Below are 23924 nucleotides of genomic sequence, written 5' to 3'. Positions count from 1 at the left end.
AGTAAGAAAGCAAGAAGCTGTGATTTAGTGGGAGGAACATCTGCATCCCTTCCTGCTAGGGCTAAGGCATGTGCATGTGGGCAGGGAACTCTGAAGGGAACCGAGGACACAAGCATTTCCCTGGGACCACATCCAAAGAACATCACCTTCCAGCTACCACTGTTTAGCAGCTGGCTGAGAAGCAGCTGGCTGGAGTTTATTCTGCTGAAAACAGAACAATGCTAGGAGGGAGGTTGGCTTCTGAAGTCGTCTGCAGGCTTTACCTGCAAGGCTTTCGCTGCACAGTATCTGGTTTTCATTAATTACATAATCATCTGCACTGACACGCATTATAAAATCAGGCACTGTTAATTGCTACATTAACAAACACCAACACAACTGAAAGCATTTCCCCTACTAAAAAGGTGTAATAAGGAGAGCACAGACGTAGTCAGCATGGACGCACAAAATACTGCAAACTGGAGCTTGCAAACATGAAAGGGTGGCTCCTTACTTTTAAGCAGTTCTTAAGTATTTGGCATGATCAGTTTGACAAGAAGCAAAACAGTGAATAACCTTCAAAGAAAGCTGTGATGAGCCATGAGTATGCATACAGATGTGTAGTTTCTTACTAAGGAATAACAGTATTTCTAGGACATATCCTTCCAAGGGGATACAAGTACCTAGAAATAACTTGGTAATTAAGTAAGCTTCTATTGAAAAATGCTGACAAGCTCCGCATACAATCTTATTTCAATTAATTTGTTACAATTATTTATTTATTTATTTATTTTTAACTATCTTTTTTAACATGCAAATAAGCCCGAATGGACTTTGATACTCACTTTGAGGTGAACTGTAGTGTTGATTCACACTTCTGCCTATACTGCTGTTTCTGTGGACTGCAGGGAGATTCTATTTAAAACTGAGTATTCAGTTCTGGACTATCAATACAACCAGACAGCCAAGTTTCATGGCTTCTTATACAGGTGGATTTCACACCTAACTGTTCTGAAAATGTTTCATTTGTATTTCTGCAAAATGGCAGCAGTCTCTTCTCATCTGAATTTCCTTGCGTTGATTACTTTATCTTTCAAACCACATGTTTTTCTCATTTTGTTTTGTTTGTGACTGAATATACAATTAAGATAGATAGCTAATTCTCATGCCAAGTAGCGGTAAGTCATCAATTCAGCAATCAATAGGTTTGTCAGTGAAAATTCTATTCCTATGAGCTTTAATTAAACACAAAAAGATGGAAATTTACTCTCATTGAAGAGAAATAAAGTTGATATCCCAAGGTACTGGAAATGTGCAGACTATGATTAGTAGGAACCTGACTGGAATCTCAACTACTGTCTACACGATAACAAAAATTGAATTTAAGTTAATAACCGGTTGAGCTTCCATTCAGAACTCCAGGTTCCCATTTATGTTTTATGAAAGAAGAAAGTGGTTTTCAGGTTTTGTGCATAAGTAAGCAGATAAGGAAGCAGATTCTGATACTACTACTGGTCATGAATACTATGCTACGATGTGCATGTTCGATCCCCACAAGACAAATAAACCTTTACCCAAACCATGTGATAGGAAGAATAAGAAACAAATGACCTTACTTCAAAGAAATAAAATGAAGGACACTACTTATATTTCAACCCATGAAAAAATTGGCAAGGACACAAAGGGTAACATCAAGCAAGTGATTCAGTCACTGATTTCTCGGCTATCAATACATAACAGAGAGTTTTTATGCTCTATTCATTTTAATTTGATTTCTAAAGAAAGGAATATATCTTAAAAAAGGACAGTTAACATCACTAATCCCTCTCTGCCTTCTGACAAGGAGGAAAAACCTGAGGTGGTATGAAGGGAGCACGGAGACAAAAAGTTTCAGGAGAGAAGAAGCCCAAATTACTTGAGTTTTATAACAGGTTTCAGAAAGGCAGTGAACTGCTGACCAGTCTTGACAACTGTTCCAAGGACTACTGTAATACTGGTAAAATAAGGATCGTTACAAGAAACACTAAACCTGAACACCATAACAGCTCTGAAACCTGGCTCTGACCACGGGTTTGTTTTGTTGTTGGTTGTCTTTGACATTTAGGTGTTAGCAATGGCTGTCTCCTTCATGGCTGCACACTCTTTCTGTATTATCCTTCAGGGGAATCATAACTGTGTTCATGAATGCGGTGTTTTCCTACAGAAATAATTACAGCATTCAAAATTCACTGCTTTGGTTTCTCTGAAGGAATCCAACACAAAGCAAAATTAAGCTAGGAAGAAACAAAGTTCCTTATAAAAGTGCATGAGAATTTTTTGGAACTGTCCAGCTTACTTCAAGAATAATAACAATAAAAGAACAAAAGCAGTGATTTACATGCTGTTGTTGAAGAAGTTACTCAGACTGGCTTCTTTTATCATGCTAAGTTGTAAACTAGGGGATGCATGTACGTGGTGAAGTTTTTAAGCATTCAGCTGGACTGCCTTGCCCTGTCAGACATACTCTTTTCAATCTTTTGTACTCCATGTTAGTTTACACACCTTCAGAAATGACACACAACAGTATTGAACAAATTCAATACTTAGTAATAATCAGAGGCTTTGTCGAAACCTTCAAACCCCACACATATGGGACTTTAAGCCCTGGAGATGCCTTCAGACAGCTCTATGAATCTGTGACCATCCCTCCTTCCTCTCATGGACGGGGTGTTAGTGTATATACCTGAATTGTTATCAGCAGGGCTCACTCCACAGGCCCAGACACTATCCCTAACACTATAAAAATAAATGATTTTTTCCTTCTTGCCTCCAAAACTACTCTTCTAATAACGTCAGGACCCTTACACTCACCACTCATCCATTCAGATTCAGCTTTTAAATAACTGCTGCCTTCGGTGACATCCATTACTGTGTATGTTCTTATACTTGAGGAGAGGAGCCCTCCATACACCAGATCCAACTCGCTGGACTAGATTTTAAAGGAGCTTGCACCAGATTTGCCAGGACTCAGGGTGACAAACAATTTCAGGAGCTCAGTGCAGTTCTAATAAGGATCACGAATGAAAACTCTCATTAGTTTCAATGAGGTTAAGATTTCACCCTGAAGTGAATCTATTCTACCTCGCTGAAGGTTCTTAGTACCCACTGTTGTGTTTAATGGCCATAATATCAGAAGAGTTCACTATGCAGTGTGATTATTACTTAATTACTATTCTCATTCTACTTCATAGCTTAAATTAAAATTCTTGCTTTTTTACTGTATTTTATTGTTCAATGCAGTTGTTGATCTTTAAAGTATACTAAAGACAGGTTTCAAATAATGTTCCATAAAATGACTTCCAGCCACTGTTTTTCCTGGGATCTGCTCAAGAAAGAAATGCAGCAGAAAGGCACGTTACCAGCATCCTCCCCTTCCCCAAATCATTCAGTCAGCTTCAAAGTTAACACTGCCTTCGGGGTTTGTTTGATTTTGTTTTTATGTAGAGGGAGCACTCTGGGCCTTTGTTTTAAAATTCGCACAGCACAATCTCAGCTTCTGTTTGAAACATATCATAAGCCTCTTATGTGGTTTTTCTAGTAGGCCTGCATTTTGGCAGAGCACCTGACTGTGTTTACATGGAGAAAGAGGAGGAGGAACAATAGCAAAAGCAGTTTGCAAGGAAGGTGATAGGGCAGCAAGACCTTTATTTTATTTTATTTTATTTTATTTTATTTTATTTTATTTTATTATTTTTATTTTTTAATATAAACCAAGTTCTATATGAAGAGCAATTCTCATCTCTTCTAATTTTAACTTTATCACAATCCAATTTTGATGCAGCACTGGAGTACTAAACATATGCTTCAGTCTGCAAGGCTGGACTGCAAATACATTTGCTTTTCAGCAATACTTTACATTTCATAGAATCATAGAATGGCCTGGGTTGAAAAGGACCATAATGATCATCATGTTTCAACCCCCCCTGCTATATATGCAGGGTAGCCAACCACCAGACCAGGCTGCCCAGAGCCACATCCAGCCTGGCCTTGAATGCCTCCAGGGATGGGGCACCCACAACCTCCTTGGGCAACTTGTTCCAGTGTGTCACCACCCTCTGGGTGAAAAACTTCCTCGTAATATGTAACCTAAACCTCCCCTGTCTCAGTTTAAAACCATTCCCCCTTGTCCTGTCACTGTCCACCCTTATAAACAATCATAACTGTTTTCCTCATTCCAGTTCTGCTATATTAATTTTCCATTCCAAAAAACTTCAATTGCACTCCTACTGAAAGGTTTTTTCCTCTTTAGAAGCATATATTTGTAGCTATTACACCTGTATTTGATCCAAATGTGTGGATTTTGACTAAATGTTTGAGAAATGTCTTAAGGATCTTCACCTAGCATATGTTCTACAGTCCCCCCACCAAGCAAAACATTCACTGATGCCAGTACTGCAACTCTTATTTCTTACTATATATGCTCCTTCCTGCAGAACCACCCTGTAATGGCCCTGGACCAGGGCTATTCTTTGCTTTACTTGTTTGCATCCAATGCTATTTCTAATTGACTCTAATGTAACAATAATGGTTTTATTATCCCATATCAATTTAAAAAATTCAATAACACAGCAGTGCTATTAACCTGTTTAACGATTTCTAGAATCATGTTTACAAATAAAGAAATACGTATGTGGTTTTCTGAGTTGCAGGTAACATTATGTGCCCTACTGTGCAGGAACACACTATCGTATTGTCCAGAAACACCGCAAGCACTGTGAATGTCATTTTTTGGAAACTATCAACAGCATATATAAAATCATTCTATCAGTAGATACATCAATATTTTTTACAATCTGCCTGATTTCCAGAGATGCTGTAGATCTTTAGCAACACAGCAGTATTGGCATAACATACCTAAAAATTACTCTTGGTACAGGGAGAACTTCAGTGGTCAGATGGCACTTGTAAAACCAGCACAGCTCTTGCAGTTAACAGAGATATATCTCAGGAACATCAGCTTTTACCAGAGTAACTGCATCTATGCTCAGGTCATCTGCAAGCACAGTTGTGTTGTTCTGGATTTCCACTTTTTAACATGCATTGAGCCTGAAGTGCAGCTCTAACCTAATGTTTCAAGGAGCAATGTGCCCTCTTTAGAAGGATGCTACTCTGTCTTGAAAATTTGATAGAGAAGAACAAGATGCAAATATATCCATTTACATTTCAACAGATTTTTGAGAGTCTTTTTTTTTTTATGCACATTAAAACAAGCAACTACAAATCAATTCCCTTCCAGGCAGGAAATAGGAGATAGAAGCCAAAAACAAGATGACAACTATTTGACTGCAAATTATATAATGGCATTACTATATTTTTCAGTTACATGCTATCTATAAAGCCCAAAAACACAGCTAAATAATAGATGTGCAATAAATTCACAGAGCAACCCACTTTATTTAATGCTAGCATTATACCATGACTCTCAGCCCTACCCTTCCAGGTAAAGGACCATTGGTGCTTGTTTCTGTTATTAATAATCCAGAGGATATACTTCTGGTGTTCAGTGACCTAGTTCCAACAAGTATCACAATATAGAGGCCTATTTTCCAGTTAATAAACGTGCATAATTCCTGAGAATATTAGTACTGTTTATGCACACTTGCACACTCCAGGGCATATTCATCTAAACCCAGTGATTTCAAAACATCTGAAGCAAAATTTATTTGGCCCTCTAGACTGAAAGAAACCCTAAATAATGATGGGAATAGTCCAGCATGTTTTATTTGTATATTTTATTTTAATGAGAATGTTGTATATTAATTCCTTCATCTCTCTGCCCACATTGCTAATGATGTTTTACATAAGATAGAAGAATTGAAGAGTTCTTAGGAGAGAATAATAACAAGAAGAAGAAGAAGAAGGAGAAGAAGAAGAGGAAGAAGAAGGAAACAAGCAAGGATGCTGCTTAATGATTAGAACATTCACTTTGGAGATGTAAACCACAGTTTCCAGATATCCCATGGACCCACTAAGACACTTAATACTACTTCTTGCAGCAAGAGGTTGGTTGGACTGCCGCGAGCAGACCAGAAGGATTCATTTCATCACAGGTAGAGCAAGGATGCAGGGGGAGCATTAGCAGATTCAAACTCCTTACAGAGATGTGGTTTTTGATTCCAGATTTCCTACAGCTCAAAGAGTACTTAAAGCAGTGTGGTAAAGATAAGGCTCTCACATTGTCTTCCTTAAGAGAAAAAGTTAAGAGGACTCCAGTCACCTGATTTTGCTTTGACTTCTAATGTCCTAGATATTTCTCTGCAGGAGAGGCTTGAAGGATACTCACTCCCACATGGAAACAGATGCATATACCCTGAAGAAATGTTGAGCCTCATACTCATTCCTGTCCTGAGCATTATCCTGTAGTTTTGCTTTGGCATACTGGTTTACAGCAGGCTGCCTTGATGTTTAACTTTCTTGGAATGGCATCCACGAGTTTCTTCTGCTCCCATGCTCTGTGTAGGCTGCTGGGGCAGCTAATGTGGGGCAGCATTTAAATCTCTTGGTGGCTCTGAGCCTATAGTGCGTAAAGAAGTCATCAAGAAATAAACTTGAAAACTGTACAAGCCTTCAAGTAATGCAGCACCTTGGAGTTAGACAAGAGACCTATTAACTGGCCAAAGATTCTGCATCTGAAAAAGAATCTGTGCACCCAAAAGCATACCAGATGTTTTGATGAACCTACAACACTACAAGCAATGCTAAAAATACAACAGTATCAATTATATTTCCTCTTATTTAATGTTTATTTAAAATATTGTTCTTGATGAAATATTTTCTATAAACACTGCCACTTCAAGTGCTGCAAATAATTTTTGTGTATAGTCCATTTGTACAACTGCTGTTTATTTTAAGCATTGCCTGATTTGTGTTCCTAATGGAAACTTCAATAGCAAACATTTCCATGCCAAGCTACAGTAATTCCCCCTTTTAGTCAATACAGTCTTCATCTACATCAGTAAACAGCACAGTACAATCGACACAAATACGCAGTGGAACGGTTCGTGTTTAGGACCTGACATCCACATCACACATGTTCTGGATGTTTTAACTCAGACCAGTGCTAGCCTGGACCTGTGGAGTAAGTGCACACCTATGGGCAGGCATTAGAAACAGTAATGCATTAGGTGTGATTCCAGGATGCATTTTCTAGAAAAGTTTCATCTGCACAAATGCAGCTTCTGTGCCCCAGGATTGTGCACTCACTCTGTAATTATGCAAAAACAAACAAACAAATAAAAAAAAGTAACAAGAAATAATCAGGACATTCACCTTAAAATAATGCTCCTGGGAATCCTAAAATGTGGTTTTTTTCCTTAAGCTGAGGATATCTTCCATTGCATATGAGTACAAGAAAAGAACTTCCTTAGTATCATGACCAACACTCTTTTACCAATCTATGTGAAAATGTATGGAAAGCTTCATCAATAAAATCCTGTTCTGACCAAGAATTAAAATGTCACCTCTCCCACTGAAAGTTCACACAGAGAAATTACTAATCAAAATGAGCTTCATACCTTTTTATTCTGAATACTCATTAAAGGAATTGAAACTTTATAAATGTTTGGATCTCCTGCTCGTGGCTTCCCCTGGGAAGATGAGATGTTGAGTTTGTGTTTTTGTCTGCTACCAGGCAAAACAACCAACAGATAAGAGGTCCACATGACTGACAACACTCAGACCTTTAGTTTCTCAGACAGCCAAGGGCCATTAGTTTATAAGAAATTCTGTGACAGAAGGAGAAGTAAAGCTCTGGATTTACTACAGCTAATCGTATTTCTCTTCTGCAAAATTAGTATTTTGCCCTATATATATATATATAACTTACAGAAAAACAATAAAGTGGAAATAAATATATGACACCGACGTTACAGAGCAAATCTCACAAAGCATAGCTACCAAAGCAAGGGAGACCATCTTATTTGGTGTACACTTCTAAAAATATCTAAGGTGATAAAACTAAAAGCCAGATACTTCAGCTCCCTAGGAATACAGGGCTGTGTCCAAATTTCAGTACTCTTGTACTCTTCATTTCACATTCTGCAGTACCATTGTGTAAATTTAATTCTGAAATTACTCCTTGACATTTCCTCCATGAGCGAATTATCTCGTGAATTACCTGTGAACACTTCAAACAGACTTTTGAAGGGAGGAAGACCTAGCACCTCCAAGCTATTTCGGAAGATATTATCCCTCACAACAGAAAAAAAAATCATCAAAAGAAATTTAAATCCTTCTACTGCAGTTTGCCAAAAAGAAAATTATGATTTCTAAAGAGTTAAACATTTGACATACTTTATTAGGAGTATTTTATAGAGACCATTTACATTCCTCAGAAACACGTAAGAGAAATCATTAGATGTCTAATCCCAGGGTTGTACACCAAGTACTATTTAAAATAGAAGCTATAAATTATCAGTCAATAACAAGCACAATACCTGAGGCAGTAAAAATTCTTTCAACTGAAAATAACAGTTATTAAAAAGTCAGTCTTTTTTAAGAAAAGGATTGTGAGGCAACATCTCTAGCCATTAATATTAAAATATGTAGACAGAGGCTTATTTATGTAAGCTGAAGTTAGCAGATTTTGCAAGGGCGCTCATTAAAAAGAAGGAGCTAGGTGAAAATTTACAGTCATCTGGTTCAGGGCTGAAGAATCTCAAGATTGGGCTCTAGTACACGTTTAAGGACAAAGACAGCCCCACTTCTCTGCAGAAATCATCAGTTTACTCAGTATTAACTACTCACATTTGAAAGGCTTTTTTACATTTTATTCAGCCTCACATTGTATTTATGAACCGTTCTGATCCTATTCCTCATCACTTCCATCCTGCATTTTTCCTAATTAAAATTACTTTGAAGTCTCTGACCTTCAGGCAGACACTCGATTCTGAATTAAAATATAATTATCTTTGTAACATGAACACACTTTTAATGCTGCCCCCATGCACTTCTTGTTACAGAATAAATGCATACTAAATATAAGGAAAAGACTACATTGCAACAGATAAAATAATGAAGAATTAGAAGAAAATAAACTGAGCAACCTGGCTTTCCTTTCATATCTGTCAAGAGTGGAGAGACAGTAGGGAAAAAGGTAGCACATGAAATTTAGAGAAGGAAATTCTTTGTACACAGTGCATAATTCACCTGCAGGACACAATGCCACAACGCTTCACCACTTCTGCTGGAACTAACAGAAGGACAGTATAGGTCCATCAGTCACAGTGTTTATATTCCAGTGGTATTACGCAGGTAGTGCATGGTTTATTGAACTGAACTGCAACCACTCACTGAAGGTGAAACAGGACCGTAAATTACAGAGAGTGCATTTCTTTGCATAAATCACAGGTTTTCTTCTTAAACTTTTGGTTCCAGTTACTACAGCTATAAGAAGGGTTGGCACAATGAGGGCAACACTTCCTACTGACCTCTCTGTATTCACCACTGCTTCTCCCAGGAATTCCTTAGTCTAGAAAAAGGGCAGCTCAAGATCATGTGCTGTATTGCACTACTTGTAACCTCTTGTAAAGCCAAACAGAAGGAACTTAATAACTTACCTTTACGTAAAGCTGCTGAAACTCCTCAAGGTTCAGCCTACCACTTGGACAGTCCTTTAGAAATCCTTTGTACCACTGTTTTAGCTCGTGTTCGTTGAACTCCGTGCTCTTCACCAGATCTTCCATCACCTCAGGGGCCAGCTTGCTATTCTGTTTCCCCATTCTGCCTTAAGAAGAAATAAATTAATACAATTAGCCAAGTTGCTGTGATCATTTTAAACTTGATTAGGGACAAAGCTCAAACGCATCACTTGTTTTGCAGTCACTTGCTGCTGCTTTTAGTCAAACACAGCTTTACAGATTCCCCCAGTGAACAGGAAGCTAGGCTATGTTTGTACATCAGAGGTTGAAATGGTGAAAAATACAACATACTTCTATCAATCAAGGCCTGGACACAGACTGCTCATCTACCTTCAAATTAATGATGAAAAGGAATCTCTTGTTTTTAATAACAGTATCATCCAAGTGAAAGATTTATTTTCTTTCTGATTTGGTGAGAGATTATTGTCCATCCTTTCGAAAGTACTACCCCATTTTACTGCAGTGCTACTACCACATCACAAAGTTGTCTCTATACTAGTCATTTTTGTAATTCTTAGCTTTTCTTCACACTAAGGCTGAAAGCGATGACTTCACTTCTTTTTTTTTTAAAAAAAAAAAGTAACAAAAACTTTTCACACATTCAGGGATGTCCACAGAATCTTTCTCTTGAAAATCTCTCTGATATGACATTGGCATTAGCAGCTACTCCTCACAGGTACAGGGCTGTCGACAGGCCGCACTGTGGGGAAGCAATGACACATACAGCACCACTGTTAACTCCAGAAATACCCATTACATTTCTCATATGCACCTTGCATACATGGATACAAAACACACAGAAATACAAAATATGCATGTTTGCATATGTAAGTACAGAACTCTCAGAGATACTGACGTTGACCTTTCCTTTGAGATATCTTTAGAGATAATTTTTTAAGAAATCCTTTCCTTTAGCCTGTTCCAGTACTACTGTACTACAGTTAGTTCATGACAGGAGATGTCTTTTAGTTGCTTTGTAATTGCATGACACACAGTACTTAACTTGTCCTGTACAGCGCTGCAAAGAGATGAATAATTTCTTGCCTGAGCCTAGCTTAGCATTTCCATTTTTATCTCCCAGTATAGCATCTGTCTCTAATGACAGCACTGCACTGAATGCATTGGTTTCTAGTCCACAATACCACCCATTACTGATATTAATCTATCGCTTTTGGCATCTTCTCCTATTTCTATGTTTAGTTTCTTTCCCCTCACAAGGAGATACTTTGTTCTGTTCCAGAAAATCAATATATTTATAAAACTTCACAGAAACCATCCTTGAACCAGCACAAAGCTTCCCATTCCTTCCCATTTCTGCACGACCAATCCTGCTCGACCAGGTGCCATGCTACCAGCAGCACTTCCAGCACTGAGAAGGACAACGTTGTTCTACAAAGCATTCAGCTGGTACAAAATGGAGAAATCTCATCTTTGGAAAGCACAAAGGTCACTTCAGCACAAACACTGGAGAGTTCGACCTTTCTGTTAACTCCCACAGGCCTAACTGTATGTGCAGGTGTCTAGAAACTAGCTGTTTTGCTAAATGGTGGGCTGCAATTTATGGCGTGCAGAACAGTTTCCCCAGCCTTTTTTTGTCTTTTTTTTCTTCTCTAAACAGTATTACCCTTTGCAGTCATATGGTGCTTTGCTTAGGACCCAGAGGACCCCTAAAAATTCTCATCAGTTGTAGTAACTACCCCAGCTACATTCATAAGGCAGCTTCTAGAACTCAACATTTAGCCAGGTGTGCTTTTAATTGACTTGTTTCACTTGGATCTTTAACCCCATTAATATTTACCTCAAAAGTAGCTTCAGATGGGCAAAGATCTGGTATTTCTGACAGACAGATTTTCTGTTCTTGCTAATGTAAAAATCACTTTTCCGTGTTTGCCTTACAGCCCATGAACCTACACTGTGATGGAAGCAGACAGAACCTGTTCCACAGTTCACTATGTTATTACTGCTAACGTGGCACAAAACACCATACAAAATGGAGCACGTCTTCATGTATGTAAGAATAAAGAGCTGGACAAAAATCCACACATAAAACCTCTTCTAAGATCAGATTAAGAGAGACAAGACAGGGCTTTACTGCCGTGGTGATGCAGGTCCCTAGTTTTGGTAAGCTACTTGTTCAGACATAGATTTTTCAATGAGTCCTAAAAATCTTCCATCCTCTACTAAATCAATGAAAAGCATGGCTAAGATCTTAATAAAGACCTTCCTAAAGTGTTCCACAGAACCAAACCAGTATTTGAAGAAGGTATAATTTGGGACTGATGGGCTTTGTACTTCTACCTGCTGCTCCAGTACAGTATGGAACATGCTGTGCCTTGCTCTGTTTGAGATGAGGGACAGCACGAGCTGACCAAGCTGGTCACAATGCCTTCCTGTAATTAGGCACCCATTCTTTCTTCTCAATTCAAAACTCTTTTCCTACGGAATTGAATTACAATCTGTAAGAATGCTCAAGAGGCTCATATAATTATCAAATATAAACGCACACTTCTGGCTCTGGGAGATCCAGCTTATTTGGGAATAAAAACTCAAATACATAGATTATCTACTTAATCACATTCTAACATCTTCTGGAGTTTCATTGAATCTCTTATTATTATTGAAAAAGTACAATCACCCATTAGCAATGAGTATGCCACTGCCAACACATTTAATTCTCTAAAATGAAAACTACTTTTAATTAACTCATAATCATGGTTTCCCAAACATGGTGTTGTTTTTTTTTTTGCCTTGTGAAGATCTATGAATATGCATTAGGAAAATACAGGAGAGCACAGCTGCACAATCACTAAATCTTCACGAGGAAAGGTCACTCTGCAAGCATTTCTTTGTCTAGTAAATTTTATTCTTTCAAACTACAAATTTGCTTCCAAATTCCATGCTTCCAACCACGCAACGTGACTATTCAAGCAGTGCTATTCATTTTCTGTTACATTTTCTTATCATTAAAAAAAAAAAAGTGGGGGGAAATAAAGAGAAAAAAAAAGGCAACATGCTTTGGTTCCAAATAAGTATGGGGGAAAAAATCACGATAAAGAAGGAATGAGTGAAGTGGGTGGCTCTGAGCATGGGTAACAGTGTCGAGCCTGTTCTCAGTGAAATTACTTTAGTAGGAGAATGCTTATTAATATTAGCAAGAGCAATACAATGCAGGTTAGAGATCAAGAAAAATACTGAGACTCTTCAGTTGTGCCACACACAGCAACAGCAATAAAGGCTGAACTTAAAAGACACATCCTCTTGGTTGAAGTGCTGCAAGAGACCATCAGCCACCCACAGACATCGTCCTCCCAGAAATGCTTAGGGCAGCAGGATGTCGGCTGTCACACAGCACCACCTGAACGGCTGCTTTCACACTCGGAGGGTCAGTTTTAAAAGCTGCAATTTTATTAAAGAGCAGATTCCAAACCTGGAGCAGCCCAGACTGTGCCAGCAGCCGGCAGGGAAAATACGAGGATGCCTTCCAGTTCTCCCCTGATGAATCACTTGTTCAATATCTTTCCTGCGATGCTACCCCATTTCCCACGTGAGCTTCAGACATTTAAAAACTCCCTGCTCTCCACATGGCCATCGCCCAAATCCCCTGGCCAACGGCAGGGATTTTCCCTGGAGTATTTTGCAGCTATTCCCACACAGGTTCATCAGGTCTGCCTTTCCCACGTTGTTTGCTAGTATTAAATTACCAGTGTGAGATCAGTTAATAATCAGATTAAAGTTCTGATTATTGAGACCTAAGCAGAAGGAAAAAAAAAAAAAGTTAAATTTCAATAGCAAAACATGACTTACAGAAGCTCCTTGGCTCTTTAATGATTTCAAAACACCTCCAAACTGTTGCTAACACAGCTCCAGTCCCACCTGCTTCCTTTTTCCCTTTCCCTCTATTCCCCTTTGGCCTCCTCGGCAGCTTTTCAATTTTGAAAGGTACCAAGTGCAAACAAATAGAACTCTGGTCGTTTCTATGGAAGAGTAAACAGTACTGCTAAAGATGTCATATCTGTGCTGAAAAAGGACCCAAATTCCTTTGAAAAGACATCACCAGCAATGTCCAGTCAGGTCTCCAGAAATCCCATTCTGTGCCTTTTTGCTTGCTTTGCTTCAATCAGCTATATATAACACTATTTTCTTACCAAGTTGCATTAAGAAGAGTGTTGCCAGCAGGTGGAGAGAAGTGATCCTTTCACTCTGCTCAGCACTGGTGAGGCACACCCGGAGTGCTGGGTCCAGTTCTGGGACCCCAGCACATGAGAGACTTGAGCATGCTGGAGAGACCCTAGTGTAAGGCCATGGAGGGGACTGTAGAATCTATCACACACAGGGAGGCTGTGAGAGCTGGGGCTGCTCACATTGGATTGCAGAAGGCTCGAGGGGATCCTATCAATGTGCAAGTCCCCAAGGCGTATTTAAAGAAGACAGAGAGAGGCACTTTTAGTAGTGAGCAGGGAAATAAGAGGCAATGGGCACAAATTGAAATTCAGGGAATTCTGAGTGTAGAAAAACTTCTTTTTTTCATAAGTACACGTTACCCAGAGAGGTTGTAGAGTCTCTATCCCCTGCAATAGTTGAAGTCCTGCTGGACACAGCCTGCCTGAGAACCCTGCATGAGAAGGGTACTGGACTACAGTGTCTCCAGAGGTCCCTTGCAACCTCACTGACTGTGAAACAATTAGGGAGAAATGGAGCAGTCATACTGCCTGACTTTTGGTACCCCCAGTAGGCTGTTCTCACTAAATTTCCTCCCTAGGTAGCTGGGGATTAAAGAGTTCATCAAAAGGATCATTTAGAGGTGGTGACCATAGTCACCTCCTCCCCTTATCGACCCCAAAGGAATGCAAGCAGATCCATCTACGACCGCAGGCATAGATACCTACCTGCCTCTAAGCACTGGGACTGCCCCAACCTATCAGTACGTTTTCTCTGCTTTAACACCTGGTTTCCTGCTCTTGCTTTCCTGCACAAGCTGAGGGGGAAGGTCAGTCAGCACCTCTGCAGCTACATGGAGTATGTGCGTTAAATGAGTCTTCTAGTAAGGCACACATTTTTTCTTGATCTTGCCTGGCTCAGGGAAATGGGAATGAGTCGTGTGGACTATGCCAGAAGCAAATGACAACACTCCCTTTGCCAGTTCAGCTGTGCTGGCAGGCACTCATTAGGTTGGAAGGAAAGCTGTGCTTCATCCCCACCCCTCTGCCCACTCCCAGCCCACAGCCTCCCACACGAGCGTGCTGACTCCTGGGGACTACATGTGAAATCCAGGCACTATGCAGGCAAGCGTGGTGGGTGTCTTTGCAGTCTTTGACACAATACAAATCTATTAATGGTACATTAAACACTGTATAGACTCCAACATACACGGATATATAGGGGGAACAAAACCCAAAGCAATTAAATGCTGGGGAAAGCGCAGAACTACGCATATAATTCACAATAACAGAATAATTTTCCCATTATTTTTGATCAGGCTGCTAACCGAATTTCCAGCTATGTGCTGCTAAGAACTATAATTCTTGACAACTCCCAGCATTGCTCCTTTCTCCTCAGGCTACTTCTGCCACTGCCCTTCCTCTGCTAATGTCAGCATGAAGGATGGACAGAAGCAGCTATCAGATCACACAGATGCTTCGATCCTTCACATACACTTGTTGTTTGTTTCACAGAAGAAATCTGGAGCCTTATCCTATCACAAACAAAAAAAGCCAACAATCTCATCCAAAGCCCCAGAAGAAGAAATATTCACGGAAAAGTACACATGGACAAGGAATTTTCCCATCCATACCACAAATATGGGCTACAATTGTAATGACCTTGTCCAACAGTTGTGCTTCCTTGGCAACTTGTGAAGCATCTCTTCTGCTGTCATCACCATTTCCAAGCCATTTTGCATGAAGCGGGGATGACCCCCAGCTATGCCCTACCCCACTGCAGAACCACACTGCACAGGGGATGCCTTTTCTACCTCCAATACATGAAAAATATGATGATCCTTTCAACAAGGTAGTCCTACTAGTGCTGTACGATACCATAGGGATCTTGTAACGTAGTGGCACCAAATTACTACTACAATTTGAAGGCACCAACAGAATAGAAGACCAACAGGGACAGGCAATGTAGAGGTCTCCCCCTTACAAAATACGGAAGCCCCTGTTAAGAAATTTTCACCAAACATATTGTTTTACACCAGGAAAACAGTGGAAAAAAACATAAATAAGCAGAATTTATGTGTTTAACCCCATATTGATGTTAGGAACACTCATAACATACTATTGATAACATAAGCCATGAAATAAGTTTGAAACAAACAGGCTAGGTTTTGATAACATTACACTACAGTAAAAACTGGAATAAATCCAGTTATTTTAGATTACTCTACTGGTTTTACTAAAGATCAGATTTAGGCCTGCAAGCTCTCTGCGTAAAAGAAATGGGAAAAATAGAGGGTAATGACATTAAGGAATGCAATTATCCAACTGAATTGAATAATAAACGGAGAGAAGAGGTTTAAGCAAAAGAAAAGATATATATCTTTAAATGTTATTTGAAACGAGATGGATATTCAATTAGATTCAAGCAATAATAATAATAATAATAATAATTAAAAAAAAAACATTTGAAAGGGTAAAAGCTGCAAAGGAGGATGCTTTAACATAACAACTGGTAGGAAGGGCTTTTTTTTTCTCTAGGTGAGTAGGGAACAGAAATCGGATTTATTAAAAATGAGGAAGCACTGGCATTTGCTTTCTGTTGAGTGTGAAATTAAACAAAAAGGGAACTCTCCACACTTTGAACATGCAGAGTGAGAGCAATTCTAGACACACCAGTCACACCACAGTTGATCCATTCCTGTGGGTCACAGTAGGGCTCTTATTCAAAGCTCAACTCTGAAGCCAGCAGGTTGTGATCTGATGTACGTCTCAGGGTCTTATTTCTGCTCTCCTCATCAGGATTAGGAAACCGCTTACAGCATGCCATAACTGTCTTTTCTCCTTTTCAAGTAGATGTAGGAGAAAGTTTGTAGCATGAAGCAGAAGCACATCTGTGTCAATTAACAAGACCAAAGAACTCAGAAGAGCTTCCAGGCTCTAGACAGGGACAAAATCTCTCCTTCACTTGTTCCTTCTCTCTGTTTAGACCAGAAGGAGGAGGGCACCCATATGTCTACAGGAAGTATTGGCTTTGAATGATCTTAAGAAAATTTTTACTGAACTTTTCCTCCTTAAATCTTTTTTGCTTCATTTTATGCCATAAAAGAACTTTTTTTTTTTTTTTTTTGGTCATGCCCACTTCTCTTTCTCCAACATTCAGACTGCATTTAGTGACCTATTTGAGATCTCCTGGACAATTGAGAGAATCATTCCTGAAGGGAACAATAAATATGCTTGTTAATGGTTAGTGTCAGACAAACACGTAAGTGCATCTGTTGCCATAGTTTCATTTTGCTACTGGCCCAGCCTCTATCAGCTGTGATCATCAGTAAGTAACATGGAATGCGAGATGTGGAAGAAGTTTCATTTATCAGCAGTTGGATTAATATTTTCCAAACTGGTCTATTCTCTTCAATTCTGCCCTCATTAATGCAGTACATTTACTGCATATTTTTGTAATAATTCATATGCTAAATACCTTTCCAATGAATTTATCTAATGGTTAGCATGATCATCCAGAATGTTCCACCAGTAGAGCTTTGGATTCTGTGACAAGTTTGTTATCTGCCTTACATCAAACATAACTTGATTGACTGGTCTGAGGTTTTATTCTAGAACCTATAGCTTCCAAAAGGTTTTCCCATGTGATACGCCCTGAAATCCATGACTTTCTGGACATCAGTAGTTCAGCGTGCCCTCTGGAATAAGTTGCACTTCAGCACTGATCTTTACAAGACTTGCACTTCAATAGCTGATTTTTAGATATTTCAGAGACTTACTGACTTACTCCACCTCTTCTGGGACAGCTGTTGCAAACGTTGCTTGTTTGGAGGGCAAAACTGACAACTGAAAAGTATAGTTTCCCTGAGTGAGTTCCAGTCTTCTTTTGGAACCACGGGACCACATTTATGTATAAATACACATAAAGAGACACTTCTAGTTTTGTCATGTCAAACAAGACCAGCATTTCCTCTGCCTGAGAAATTGATTTTCTTCTCAATTTGTAGACCAGAGTTTATTCAAATGCTGTTTTTCTTTCAGAAGTTTTCTTTCAGTGTTGATGATCATGCTTGGGGATAAGAATTCTTAGACTTCAGACATAGCCCTTGACCACATTTACCTACAAACACTTTTTTTTTTTCTTTTTTTCCCTGCTCTTTAAGTTTTGTTCATTTTTAAGTAAATACTCATTTATTCCAGGCAGTTTTCTGGAAAAAAAAAGAATACATGTTTTCATTCCATACATATTTCAGTCTGATTTGCTAGCAGTTTGCATTATTGCTAGTTTAGTCACTGTACCCTTACGCTTGATGTGAGAAAGCTAGCAAAATTCTCTATGTTTGTATGTCTGCTAAGAGTTCTCGTTCACCTTCCAGTCTTATTTTAATTTAGGTCTGAAGTCACCACGTGCCTTTCCAGAACCACGGAGTTCTGTTTGTGATAGAAGCTTTCCACATTCCTCATCACCACCTTTTTTTCCTGCCCTGGTGGATGAATCACATTGAACACTAGCTATTTAAAATGTTAGTTGTCTTTGGTCCTTCTGCAGTCAATGGAGACGGCCAGCAATCTTCAGAGTGATTCACTCCATGCAGAGAAAGTTGTCTGAAAGAGGCAGGATGAATATATGTATGTCTATTTTAAGACAGGATGATTCACCCTCTACAAGTGTTTCTTTCTTACTGATGGTTGTACAAGCCACATGGCAAACTTGCTTAGATGTGAAACTGGATTTCTAGATGCTTAAATTGAAGCGAGAAAGATCCCACCATGCTCATCAGCAATAGAGAATGTAGAATTGAAATGTTCCTCCTGATCTCGCTAGGAAGCACACAGATTGCTGGAGATGATTGTTCCTCTGTATTCTAACTTTCATTCAGGTGTGATGGATGTCAATACAAGCACATTGTACTGTACTCTTCTATATTACCATTTACTTCTAACAAGACAGTGGAAAAATCAACTCTTCTCTCATTTCAAGTCCCCCAAAATGAAGTAGTTCTAAGCAGCCAAAATGCAGAGATCATGCTGCTAAATACTGTCTCATTATGCCTGTTATGTCAGCTGAAGTCCCAGCCTCAAAGAATGAGAAAAATATTTATTAAATACAATATTATTTGAGAAGAAACTTCACTGTGAGCATCTTAACACTATGTAAAAGGTTGGTCTGAAATAAATACAAGTGATACAAATAGATAAATTTTAAAGCTTTTGCTTCCATTCCATTCCTTCAGGAAAAGAGCACACTTCAGACTCTGGAGTTAGTTTGCTTCTGCACACACATCTCTGCCCACTGTGAATGAGCGTATTACAGCTGATGATTTTGACCGGAGCACTAAACAACTACATTACTAAAAACCACATGACTGTATTATGATAGATATTAACCGAAGAGGTTAGCGGGAAAGCAGATTACGGCTTTTTATTTTACTAAAACCCTTTCAGAGTCAAAACAAAGTGCTTACGTTGTGGGTAGTGATCCACTGGCACAACGCTCGCTCCAAATTCATTATAAACCAATCGTCAGAACTATCCCTTGTGACTGCTTCAGATGGAGCATGATTAAATGCAGAGGAAATACATTACTGAGAAGATGAATCATGATTCTGCAGAACGAAATCAATGGCTTTACACTTTTGAGTTGGACACTGAAGGGCGGTCAAACACGTTACTCACAGAAACAAGTGAGCAAATGAATCACATAAACTGCTCGAACAGGAAAACTACAGTTAGAACTTGACTGGCAGTAAGACTGACTATGAAAGAAACACAGAAGAAAACCTCAAAATGTTTCCTTCAGAAATAATTTTCAAACAAAAAGTGCTTCATTGCTCTAGTATGAATTATAAAGTTTTTTCGTTGCTTTTGATTTTTACAGTTTGGAAGATTTTCTACATGACAGCTTTTTGCACCCTTTTTCACTGTAATTTTATGTAGGCAGGCTGGGAACCATCTCACAGCAAAGAGAGGAAGAGCTCATGCCATAGAGAGTATTGATTGCTGTGACCTAAACCTGCTTGGTCAAGAGCAAAAAGTCATCAGAGAAATCCTGCTCATCTAAATTTATGCATCAGGTTTCTATCTATAGGCTCTCCCTCTGGAGCTCTTCAGCAATGCCTTCCCTTAACCCGTAGATATGCATGGTGCTGTGCACCTGCTGGTTAGCAAAGAAATAAGGCTTTTCTGGCCTAGATGAACCAGTTGATGGTCTGCTACACCGTGCTTATCAACAAGCTGTCAGCTTCCCCATTTATCCATGCTAGCATGCATGCAGCCAGCAGAGTGCACAGTCAGCTGTTATGTCAGCTCAAGGAGACCTGTGCAGGCAGCCCGTCCTTACAGGCTGCCCCTTTGCTATTGTACAGCATAACACACAACAGGTTTAATCACAGTTGAGATCTTCAAGTCATTTCTTAGCTGTGATTAGTATCGTTAATGGACATTGGAGCAAAAAGGTCAAGGCTGGGGAAGCATGAGGCTGAACCAGTCCCTCCAGGCCTGAAGTTAGAAGTATTCATTATGCGCGCGTCTTCCTTTAAGAGTTTCACTTTCCAGAGCTGTCAATCTAATCTGTGCCATAAAACAAACAACTGATTCAAAATACAGAAGTGGTTATAATGCAGATTAAGAAATTTTCTTTTTCAGCACAAAGAATCTGTGCTACGTGGGCAAATGCAGCATCAAAAATGCACACAATCATTACCATTCCCTATTTCCTCGTTCATTAGCGCACGCCATTTGAAATCAGACCGATAGATAATTTAGATGAATCTCACAAATCATTCTTTCTGGAAAAATGGGAGTATTTTTACAGATGACTGAACTCTTAGCAAGGTTATATATTTATGGGGAAAAAAGAAAGGAAAGAATGCACTTCGACATTAATATTGATAGAAACTGCAAAATGAGCAAGAAGGACAGAGCAAAAGGAAAGCTGTCTCTCTCCGAGGAGACTCTGTGTCCCCAATACAGGAACCTCATTATTATTTCATGACCTTAATGGCAAGCCTTTGAGCCTTGTGTACGCCCTTCATAACTTTAAATTTATTACAGATATAAAACAGAAGATCGAGGATGTGCAATAGTGAAAGCTGTTAGCTATTCCAGTTTTTACTTCTTTTATGTGGTACAATTGTTGTGAAAGACAGAAAGTAAAAAAAAAAAAATAATGCCACTTTTCATACATCCCAAGCATGAATCACAGCATATGGTCTTTCTGTTAAAAGATAAGCCAGAGGAGGTAGGGAGGGAGAGAAAACCTCTCATGCTAAAGGACTGCATAATTTTATAATTTCATACATTAAAAATAATTGGAACAATTTCTTCCAACTGTTTTCAATGAGAGCTCTACTGGAATAAATTTTTATAGCTGGTTATTGCAGTTGTGCTAATAAAGCACTCATATCCTTGCCCAGCTGAATCTCTGTGTGCACACATGCCTTTTTTGTGGTGAGAAATCAAAGACAGACAGAAATCAGTGAGAGGCAATATCTCAATTTCACCATCACTTATCGTGGCCAAGTACAATAAAATCTATTTTGCTGAGGAAGGAGAAGGAAAAGGAAGAGACCTGTACAATAAAGGACACATTTGTAGAACCACCACGTCCAGAACTTCTGTGCTGCATCCTGTAAAACACAATAAGCAAGGTACAGAGGGGTTTTTTCCTACTTGAAAGACACGTTTGCTTTTCAGATAACATTCTAAGTGCCACTTTTCTAGGACACGCAGTTCAGGAGTTATCTCTCTGGAGAGGAGAGAAAAAGGTGAATAAAAAAATGCTTGCAACATTTTTTATTTGGACATCCACGCGTTCAGAATTCCTTCAGCAAAATACGCAGGAACAGGCGGTAGCAATACATCCAACAGAAGAGTAGAAAGCAGTGGCAATGCAGATGAAAAGTATGAAAGAAAACAAGTGAAAGCTGTATAAATATTTAAATTACAGCACTATGAAATTCACCAAAAATACTGTCTGAATTCCTGGTGTTTATTATCTGCTGAGATAGAGCAATTGATGGAGGCTGCTACAGTCTGACAAGCTGGTTCAGAATCCCTGTGATGGTCTCTAAATAGCAAATCGAAAACACCAGCTGCAGTTCCATTAAATGGCCTGGGAAAATAAAATTTTGTTCAGATTCACTGCCTGCTCTATAGATAAAGACCACCTGGGAAAACTACTTCAGGAGACCCAGCAAGAAAAAAACAGTAATGCAGACTATGAACCCTGGAAGGTATGATATATAGTTCTAATTCTCAGAGGACGGGATGTTTGTTCCTAACAGGGCTGGCTGTCACTATTCACATGGGAATAGATGAGGTCCCCAAAAACTGGACCATAAAGGTGATGGACAGAAAAATTAACAAATAAACAAAATAACAAGATAGTAAAAAAAGAAAAAAAAGATGATAATTCAGTTTCAAAGAGCGTTGCACTAGCTGAGACAACTTTGAGGGTCTTGCTGAAGCCAATAAGGGAGTCCCTCTCCAAGTGAAAGGGGAATTCTGGGAGGCAGCAAGGAACTGCCTGGACAGCATTCATACGGCTGTGCCTTTCATAGCAAATGCTCTCCCAGGTGACAGGTGACAGAAATGGGTGAAATACTTTGATTCCCTTCTGTGTCACTTAGCAGCTGCAACTGCACTGACAGCCACCCTGCCCTGTTTAGGTATGTAGAGTTTGGAAAGCTAGAAATATCAAACACTGTCCTCCCTGGCATTACATCATGATTGCTCCACTCATCACTGGGGAATGCTGAAGTGAAAAGGGTTATGATAAAATATGACTGTTGCTCTCTCTAATGATTCCAGAGGCTGGGAGTGATTTTGATGGTGCCACTATCTATTTCCTATTTCTTATGCTTCTGCAATAAAGTACACAAACTGTTGCTATGAAAGAACAAAACCATCTTGGATGACAAACATAAAATTCTTTATAGTCAATGCCATCTTTACCATTTAATTTTACCCACAGCTTTTTTAACTTCAAAAATGCCTGGAAACCTTACAATAGAAATCCCACCTACGGTGAAACCCAGACAGCTGGCTTTAATGTCCTCTGATTTGAGTGTCTATACTGCAGTAGATATTTAGGCCATCTAGGTCATCTCCAGACAGCAATTCTGCAAGCTGAGCTAAGATGTTTCTCCTAGGATGGGATGAGTCATGCTATGGAGGTGCTGTTCTCTCTCTGTTGACTCTCCAGACTATCGTGTCTAATAATCATTGATTAAATTAGCTTTTCTGAATTTGTCTGATCCCTTTTTGACCACATTTATATCCTGGTCTCCACAACATCCTGTGGAAATCAGTTTCATAATTTAATTAAATGTTATACAATAACTTCATTGGTGACCCTATTTCTTGCACTGTGAGAAACAGTGACTATTTCTTAATCAGCTCCTCCTCTTCGGTCATGACACAGTCAGACTCCATCTAGCCTATATTCCATACTCCTAAGAAACTCTATGTCCTTCTTCTGTACTTTCTGTGGTTGTATCAGCTGTTTATCATACTAGTGGCTATAACCACAGACAGCATGTTCCACTTGCTCCAACAGTGGTATATTCTTTGGATCAGGCCCTGTTTGTGCTAAATGCTATACTGGTAGAGCTTTTACTTCTCTCCAGCATAACAATACAGAAGAAAAGGTAAAGGAAACAAAGGATACAGCTCAGAAAACAAGGTAAATACTGGAATAATAATAATAAAGCAGCAACAAGAAACAGTGCAATCTTAAAAGCTATTGTGGCAGTTGCCAGGAGCTTGGAACAGCCAGAAAACCAAATTGGGATGCAATATAAAATACCACTGGCTGCCAGAAGGCAAAGAATTGTCTGAGCTGGTTACAGTTGTAGCATTTTTTTTCCCTTTCTCTCTTTCTTTCTTTCTTTCTTTCTTTTTTCTTTTCTTTTCTTTTCTTTTTTTCTTTCTTTCTTTTTTTTTAATTATTTCAAAAAGACTCAATATAAAAGGACTTGTTACAGAATCCGCTCTGGAATCGAACAAGAAAAGACTCCAAATGATGGACTTTTGGTAGGAAAAAAAGGGAATACAGAACAAATGATATTCAGGAAATCTGCCTGCTTCTTGCATGATGGAAAAAATCCCT

The 23924-nt window shown here is 39.1% G+C and overlaps 1 protein-coding gene across 14 annotated transcripts in view; it reads right to left on the bottom strand.

Moving 5' to 3' along the window:
• The window catches only part of VSNL1 (visinin like 1), a 76952-nt gene that overhangs the window by 33571 nt on the left and 19457 nt on the right, over positions 1–23924 (bottom strand). For 8 of the 14 annotated variants that reach the window (NM_205255.2, XM_025148558.3, XM_046938524.1 and 5 more), the window contains one exon: positions 9576–9742. In NM_205255.2, coding sequence (NP_990586.1) covers positions 9576–9737 — 162 coding nt within the window. In that variant the 5' untranslated portion in view covers positions 9738–9742. Of the gene's footprint in view, positions 1–9575; positions 9743–13460; positions 13562–23924 lie in introns of those variants that run through there. The other 6 variants (XM_025148557.3, XM_015284953.4, XM_025148560.3 and 3 more) reach the window with 3 other exon arrangements.

Source organism: Gallus gallus, chromosome 3 (assembly GCF_016699485.2).
Source record: "Gallus gallus isolate bGalGal1 chromosome 3, bGalGal1.mat.broiler.GRCg7b, whole genome shotgun sequence".
Classification (NCBI taxonomy): Eukaryota; Metazoa; Chordata; class Aves; order Galliformes; family Phasianidae; genus Gallus; species Gallus gallus.
Note: the sequence above shows the minus strand (reverse complement) of the source record. Positions and strands in the feature narration are given on the sequence as shown.